The 8880-nt window shown below is 47.6% G+C and overlaps 1 protein-coding gene across 3 annotated transcripts in view; it reads left to right on the top strand.

Moving 5' to 3' along the window:
- LOC119174807 (cubilin) overlaps positions 1–4341 on the top strand; it is a 277061-nt gene extending 272720 nt beyond the window's left edge. For all 3 annotated transcript variants that reach the window (XM_075895087.1, XM_075895088.1, XM_075895089.1), the window contains 2 exons: positions 2552–2665; positions 3863–4341. In XM_075895087.1, the coding sequence (XP_075751202.1) occupies positions 2552–2665; positions 3863–4080 (332 nt within the window). In that variant the 3' untranslated portion in view covers positions 4081–4341. The remainder of the gene's footprint in view (positions 1–2551; positions 2666–3862) is intronic.
- Positions 4342–8880: the final 4539 nt, after the last annotated feature.

Genomic DNA, 8880 nt, shown 5'->3' with positions numbered 1-8880 from the left:
AAGTTTAGCCGACCTGTGATCAGAACCCTAAGTGTCAGCAGAGCGTCTCCAGTCGTAGCGGACTCCGTTAGAGACAGAGCGCGCTCTTAAAGCGCCACTCACCAGGCCCCATACAGAATTTTAGTTAGACAGTGGAAGTAATTGGGTCTCCTACGAGGAACATTTTGCCACAAAAATTTTACGAATCGGTTCATCACGAGCGGAGAAGACAGGTTTTTTTGAAGCGGCGCGAAACGACGATGAGAGGAGGCGAACTCGTGAGCCTTGCCGCTCCTCCGCGTAGCCTTCGCAAGCCAAATCTCTTCCCCACCCTCTCCAGCACCCGACCATGAGGTGACGTGCGCATGACGTATGCCTAAACAAGTCCAACCCTCGAGAACGCGAGCAGCGTTGCTTTGTTGACCAGCGTTATTTTGTGGTCTTCTGCCTGTTTCTGCGGGATGGTTTGGAAACGCTAGCTTAGACGCGGTAGAGTAGATGAGCACAATGAATGCGCGAACGCGTAGGAGCGTTCCACAGCTGTCGTCTGCTCAATGCGCTGACCGTGGGGACACGAGCGCATGTGAAACGCTGGCACATTAGCCTCGCATCTCGTAGCATTTCGCGGGAAAAAAATAAAAGAAAAGCGCGCACAATTTTTTATTGCGCTCATTTTTTATTTCATGTTTTATTAATCTCTTAAAGGAACAAATACATAAACTACGCATGTTGTGTTAAATAATTTTTGCCATGTCCCGTGGTACACTGCTGACAACGTCAGAGCAGGCTCGTCTACGTGGAGGACCAACGTCACTGCATTGCCGTGTACGTAGGGCCATTCCTACGCCTACGTCATGCCCTCATTCTCTACGCGTGCGCCGGCAGAGGGGAGGGCGAGCAGCTTTCGTCTTGAAATTTGACCCATTTCCGCGGCGCGTAGCGTTGCAAAGTTTGGCAGACGTGATCATGAACGCCTTGTCTACGCATTGCGCTTGTCAGCTCAAAATTGTCGAACCTGGCGAGTGGCCCTTTAAATGAGGCACTCTCAGCGGGGAGCTTGCCAAAGTTTATAAGTCAATAATAGATTTATTTTCTTTGCGCTTATAGCACTGCCAAGTCTCACATAAAAATTATGTGCAGAGATCAAATTTCTCTCGGATGGTCTTCCCGTAAACATAATATATTAGTAATTAGACGCATGATGTGTGTGAATTCAACTGGTATGGCTGTCACATTTATAAAGGATGCACGTGAAGTATTATTTCTAAGATGTACATTGTAAATTCGTTTAGATGTAAAATAAGCAATCGCTGATGGTAGTACCCTGTACTAAACACACAGGTAGCTTAACGCTATCCCATAGAACTCCTTTCGACGAGAATTTAGTGACCTCCTAAGTTGTTTGCTCGATGGTGTTCGAGCAACTTCGTGAACTCGTTCACGACATAATTTTTCTCGATGCGGCCTCCTCAAGTGAGAGGCCCAAGGGACGGCTTACGTCTATCCCATAGTAGAGTACCGAATACTCTAAGTCATTAGCCACTTTTTTCAAAATGATAGCTCAACACTTTTCCATAGCAGAAAACATCGTACTTTAAACTTTCGAACATTCATTCTAAACACGCGAAGTATTTTAAATTGTTAGCCAATTTTCTAAACACATTTTTTTTTTCTGATATAAAAACTCTGCGGTCGGCATCTTGAATTTCCGTGCCGTTCCGGAAAGTCACCTACTCCCCACTTTGCTGACAATTGTACTTGCTGATTATTGGGGGGGGGCGGGGGCGGAATTCCGCTCTTTTTGAGCCGCTATCGTCTGCTCGGTCTACCTGCGATAACGATGGAATGAATGAATGAATGAATGAATGAATGAATGAATGAATGAATGAATGAATGAATGAATGAATGAATGAATGAATGAATGAACTTTATTTAAAGTCCGGCAGTTTTACCGGGCAAGGTGGGGCAAGGTGGGGCAAGAGGGGGTATAACCCCTGACATACTTTTTTCTCGCGCGCTCGAAGACGCAAGCCCTTCGAGCCTTCCTCTAGTTCTGTGCGTGTGTCGACCTCGCCGCCTTATAGACGAACGCTTTCGCTTCGTACTACTGAGTGTACTGACAAGACGTTCTGTTGCCATGCTTTTCACTTTTACTTCTCTCCTCTCTTCTTCCTGTCATCTTTACTTCCCCCTCCCCTCATCCCTAAAGGCGCAGAGCCGTGCCCCCTCGACGGGAGGCAGAAAATAGCGTCCTTTTTATGTCTTCCTCTATCGTTAATCTATCTATTTATCTATCTCCTTTTTTTTCGCAACATGTATTAACTATAGCGTTTATGTTTTCGCATTTGTGGTGATCTACAAAGAAGATTAATATCATTTGTTTTCGTGTGGTGAAAAGACGTCGTCACAATTTCCTGGCGCCAGTATCTTGTCGCCAAGTCGTGTCGATAAAGATGAAACTTTCAGTCAAGATCAAACCAACCATGTCGTGTCTGATCTCGCGCCACTTGCTCGAAAACGCGCGTGTTCGTCGGTTTAGTCACAACTCCATGCCCTGTTTTTTTTTTCACAGACCCCAGCTGCGAAGACCTCAGGTGCGCCCTCACCGGTTACTGCATATCTTCGCGCCTCAGGTGCAACGACTTGCCCAATTGCGGGAGCAGCGACAACACCGACGAGGACGATTGTGAGCCCGTAGTCTGTTTTTTTTTTCTCTTTTTACTCACTTATATTTTACGTCGTTTTTTTACGTTGGTCAACTTAAACACAACTATCATCACTATGTGTTACAGAACTTCCTTAGCCTAACTCAACGCCACAGTCATATTTTTTTAAAGTCTTTGACAGTCTCCTTGTCTGGCAATATATAGGATCCGCATCGAATCCTACTCCTGCTGCCCTTTCTCCGCTTGTCTCATTATGAATAATAGAAACATGGGTTGCAAACTACAATACAATATAAATACAATAAAAATACAATAAAACATGGGTAGCAAATTGGAGGAAGAATACCGGTATTTCGCTATCGCTATGGTGTAATACCGCATAACGTGTCCCATAGGTGCCGGCACGTAAAGGGGCGACAGCTATGGAGGATAGAAAACAGCTAACAAACGTGTAATCTATGTCCTCCCAGACTCAGAAACCGCCCATCGCCACTCGCTAAGCCTACGGTATCGATTATTCCAGAGTGACCCTAAAAAATAGTCCCTAATTAACACGAATACTTTGCTGTCGAAGCGTACGCAGATGAATATAAAGCAGGTGAAAGTATCAGTTCCGAGCTAACGAGCTACAGAGTGCACATACAGAATGCATGATGGCCACTTGATAGATTCGAGGTGGACTGCAACCACTTTGGCGGCAGAGTTATTCAATCATACTAGTTGCGAAACTGGGTTCCAAAACCCGGACACGCAGTTGGCCTGATTCTGATACAGTTAGCGGACTGTCACGCCCCCTGCGAGCGGCGACGCAAAACAAAATCTGGTGTGCTAATAAACAGGTGGCGTGACAACCTGCACACTCCTAATGCTAAGAGAGGATATAGATGCGAAGGGGTGTGTTTTTGGCGCTACTTAAGTTTTTTTTTTTCGGGGGCTTTACACACTCCCGGCACCTGTGCCCTGTGCCAATGTCGTGACCGGTTTTCGATACATGGAGCCCGTATGATTGAATAACTCTGCTTTGGTGGTGCAGCCATCTTTTTAGTGCGTGCGCATGCGCAGTTCACTCGCGGCATTCCGCTTTACGCAAATCATACGGCGTACAGAGGAATACTGGACAGACCAAAACACTCTAACAACACCGTTTTTGCATGCCGTAATACCGGAACACGCTAAAGACCTGTACCACGACGTCCACGTGCCTCCTCGCTTCGCAGGCGTGCGCAGCCCCGAGCTCAACCTGTACCTGGTGGGCGGCGTGTCCGGGGGCTGCGCGGCCTTCACGCTGCTCACGCTGTGCCTGGTGTGCCGTAGCCGGCGGAGGCGAAGACGCCGGAGGAGGAGGCACCCGCCCTTCGGGGACAGGCCGCCGCTGAGGCCACCGCCGCCCGGAGAGGTGCCGGCCATGCACTTCGTCTCCATGGACACCGTGTGACTAGAGACCACCGTCTAAGAGAGAGGCCACCAGGAACTGAACTCCCCCCCAAACTCGTCCCGACACCCGGTCGGGGATGGACGAACAAAAAAAAAAAAAAGAGAACGACGCAAGAGCCCAATACTCTGCACGAGCCTTCTGACGCGCACACTGCCCAATGAATCACTGTTACTACGCGAGTAGGTGTGCATCATCTTGAGCCGGCTTTGATTGGCTCTGATGTAATTAGCCGAGATAGGCAGACTCCTTGAATGGTTAGTCCTGGATGAGAAAGGTTTAATCGGTCCGCGAGACGTCACTGCTTGATACCAAGTATGGGTCAAGCTGATAGCACCGTTTCGCTATGACAAGTATCGTCATAAAAGTCATGATCATGATCAAGTCGGCTCCTTGATTTATCTGCCATATTATTGTTGTTCAGACCTTCCGGCGTAGATTCATATACAGTTTAGGGGCGTTCATAACGTCTTGAACTCGAAGCAGGTGTTGCTACATGATCGCCACTACCGTAATCTGCCATCCGGTGTTCTTGTGGAAGATTATATAGCGCACAAACAGGCTATAGCAAGCTGTAGTGAGTGAGTCAGCGTGTACACCACTACTTTCCCGTTCAGAACTAGATGTCGTTCACTTCGAGATGTTGAGTTAGCTCGTTCGTTGTCGTCCGTGCAATGCGGCTAAACGAGTGAGCAAAAGAGGTGTTTGCGAGAAGAGCGATGAAAAGTGGCAGAGATGAAACCGAGACGAGGAAGCATACAACGACCAGACTTTCGGCAATGTTTCTCATATGTCACTACACCACATTATGTCACTACATTACACTCGCCCCTAAGAAAGAGGCTCTCTAATTTAAATCTAGAACTATACTATTGAATTAATGCATGCTGATTCTGTCTTAGTGAGAAGACACTGCTTTGACGAGCTTCGTGAAGTGGCAGAGTTTGGGCCATAGCTTTGGGAGATATATTTCAGCAGATATCGTGCACGTTGACCACCGACAGGTTTGCTACTGCTAGTTTCAATGTCATAAACTACAGGCGAGACTAATGTCCTTCTTGGACGCTCCTGCTCAAGATCTTTTTGCCGACCTGACATCTGATGAACTAAGATGGTCAGGTCATACCACATATTTAAGCATCTTCCAGAAGTAATCCTGCCTCCGATGTTGTTGTTTACCTTTATAACGTCCAATGTTATCCTTCCTCGAATTTCGTCAGTATGGCACAAGATAAAGGTGCTGCAGCGTCATTGTTTGACACGTAATGCGTGCAGCGTATTGGATTCTCGTGTGGTTCTTTTTTTTTTTTTTTGCAGGGAAGCCACCTTACAAAAGACGGAAGCACCGCAGTTGTGCTCGACGCCGTCAACTGCCAGCAGCAAAAAGTTGTCTCTAAAATCGTGGCTTGCTCACATCCGCTACGATATTTATAATATTAGCTGCGATTCAACCCTCTGTTGCGATGCTGATGCTTAGTTGCGTCTGTACTTCCAAACTCCTTGTTGACAAGGGGCTCGAGATGTGTATTACCGCGCTCTGCGAGTACGGCTGTGTTATAGAAACAGCGCCGAGAAATTTGTTCTTTCGGCGAGCTTTCTCGTGGGCTGCTTTGACAAATCAATGAAACTCTGGTCTCAATAGCACCGTATATGTGAAAGCGCTGGCAAACGGACGACTTCCGAGATATACGACCCTTCTACGGTAGGCTTTCAAGAGCGGCGGCTCCAACGCCGACTTACTTCCACATGCCGTGGCAATGCGAAACCACGTGGATACTCGAACTACGACACGTGTGAACTGCAGCACCGTGCAGTCCAACTCGCTTCAGCTATGGTGAGCACGACAGCTACGGTGAGTGTCGCAAAACTTGGTGCCAAATTTGAGCCGGAGAGCACTTCCCCGCCGCAGCGTCTCTTATCGTAGCGCTTACCGGGTCAAGTCTTGCCGTCCTAAGGCGTCTTGACGACGCAGTTCCTCTAACGGAGTCAAAAGCGAGCACCAGGCACGGTCGACGTAGGCGCCCACGTTACACGAACGCGCACTCTTCTAATTTCGGAGTTGGAACATGCAACTTAGTAAAGGAAGCGAGACCTTAACGTCACAAGGCTGAGATTCCCTGTTAGTTTACTCTGTCCTGTAAAGCTTGACTCTACGCTGTCATCTATCTCAATTTCATTATTTCTTTTTTTTCCTCGCTTCTTATTACGTCTTGCGCAGTGGCGTGCTCGGCTGACACGCTATCTTGCACGTCGACACATTTCAGGACTGCCAAGTGAGGTGTACAACTGTGAAGCCGTCTACGACAGCGTGCACTTGCTGTTCTTTGGCAAGATTATACGCATGTCCCAGAAAATGTGGGACGCAGCGTGTAGGAAGTTCGGCGTCACGCGGTTAGAGAGCCAGTTTCGAGGCATGGCAACCGTGGCTTCCTCGTTGGTTTAGCAAGAATGCAACGCTAACTTTAGCGCTAGCCAAATCTCTTGACTTATAAAGAAGGCACGATGTTGTTCTCGTACGGTATTGTCCTCCATCCCTGCTTCCCTTCAAAGGAAGACATTCTGCAACTATAGACGTTCTGCCCCGTCTCGACAGAGGAGTGAAAACGATTCTTCCCCTCTTGTCGCGTATCCAAGTATAGCCTATAAAACGTATCAAGCTCGGCAGAAAATATCGAATGCACTGGTAGCGAGAAAAAAAAAGTTTCCTTTTTTTTCTCGCTATGAGTATCTGCGAGGTCGTAAGATACTCGCCCCATATTGGCGTCCTCAAATAAGCGCGAAGAACACGATGTAATATAATCATTTTGACAATGCAATAACGCTACCCAAGTGGGCAGACAGCGTTGTTTCTCGGTTGTTCTCTTAGCAGGTTTGTTGGTGTTACTGCGAAACAAGCAGCCATCTGTTGACATTATAGCAAGCAAAGCGGACAAGTGTTTTTTTGTCTTTCCAACGCCGATGTCGTTATGTGATGCTCGATAACGCTGGTGCTTTCGCAGTACAGGAGTAACGCTGTCTTGAAATGCGTAGGCGTATCAAACAAACTCACGAAGTTCGTCTTGATAGAGTGTTATCTGTTATACACACAAACATACATCATACACACAAACACACACACGCACGCACACAGACACACACACACTCAACACATAACACACCGCTACGCGTAACCTGAACTGAATAGTCTCGGATCTTCTATGAGGTGTCACGTAGGTTGCGGAAAGCGAAGACCCGTATATCACGCTTAGCTTAACTCATACACGTTACGATGTAGCAGTGGACGTCGTGAATCTACAGTAGTCATGCATGGCTCAAACATGTCGGAAACGTTCTGTTAATGTGGCACTCAAGAATTCCAAGACATGCGGACTGAGATTGGCCAGCAGACGGTTTCTTATAAGTACTCAAAAGCTCGGTACAGAAGACGTGAAAACAGTGGGCTATAAGAAAAATTGAAGCGTCGTTTCCATAGCTTAAGGCGCAAACGTGACGTCATTCGCACTCGCGGCCAGTGTTTTGTTCTCACCGGGTCTGAAACTCCGCGTAAGATATAACATCTTTTCCTCTTGTACTTTCCGAGATCCGCCAGATGCTCGGCGTTGTCTGCTGCGTCCTGAGAAATCGGAACCGAGGTTACTACTGTATTCGTGCATGATGCGGTTGGAGCTGAGTCTAGCTTGAGCGCGCGTGCATTACTCAATTGTTATTTAGAGCACACTACCTGCTAGCACGCATCCCTAAGTTCGCGCACCTGTATCTTATACTTAGCTGGGTACATTACATGGGCGTTGAGTGGCACTTAGCGTACTTCGAGAAGTGATTCCGGCAGACACGGTTCTCATACGAGGGCCCGGGCTTCTTCCAAAACCCTCCGTTAGCTGTCCCTTATCCATTCGAGCGCGCGCCAACTGTTCTTAGAAGTGCTTGCTGCGGCAAAGTACCCGGGTGTTCCTCTTTCCTGGTCCAGACAGACAGGATAGATAAGCAAGAAATATTAAAAACTCGTGAAATGCATCGACCGTTTAGTTGCTTCCAACGGTGCAATATCTCGCCTCGCTCAACACAGCCAGGTGAAAAAGGTGGTGTTGTTGCCAAACTTCAGCAGCCCTGAGCTCACTCGCTGCCAACACTGTATGACAGGCATTCAAGACGTCCCGAGGTCGGCTTCGTATGTGGGCTCACACTTGAGCGGCTGCGAATTACCCGAAAGATACCTATACCGCCCACAGTTTCCTTGTTTCTGCACCCGTCCCGTCTGCGTGTATGTAAGACAGTGTGTGCGTGTGTACGTGCCATCCCTGTAAATGGAAGAGACGTCCTCAATGACTGTTACCATGTGGTCAGCCTCCCTGCCTTCTTCGCTCTCTGTGGTTCATCGACGGCCCTCGTAATATATATATACAAAAGGAGAAAAATCCCCTGACTACAGCTTTACCACAAATCACTCGGGATCGTCGCGCGTATTATATTTACATATAGACCAATCAATGGAAGCTTGCTACTCAGAACATAAGCTCAATTTTTGCTCTCTTCCGTTCCGTGCTTTCCAGACGACCACCGGACCTAGAAAAACAAATTCAGAACTTCAGGCAACCGGCCGTTGTAGCAGAGCCGTGAGAACTCAGATCGGTGGAATGAACATTGTATTCGCTGAAGCTAAAGATAATTTGACACTGAGATTGAAAAGCAAGTGCGAGTGTGCCATTAAGGAAGGAATAAACAGAATTCATTGTAAATCGTCTTTACGAGAAAATAAACGCGCCTCCATTTTAGGGGTATAAAGCAGGAATGGTGCACCGGACC

Source organism: Rhipicephalus microplus, chromosome 5, assembly GCF_043290135.1.
Source record: "Rhipicephalus microplus isolate Deutch F79 chromosome 5, USDA_Rmic, whole genome shotgun sequence".
Classification (NCBI taxonomy): Eukaryota; Metazoa; Arthropoda; class Arachnida; order Ixodida; family Ixodidae; genus Rhipicephalus; species Rhipicephalus microplus.
The sequence above is the reverse complement of the archived record's forward strand: the minus strand, read 5'-3'. Positions and strand labels throughout refer to the sequence as shown.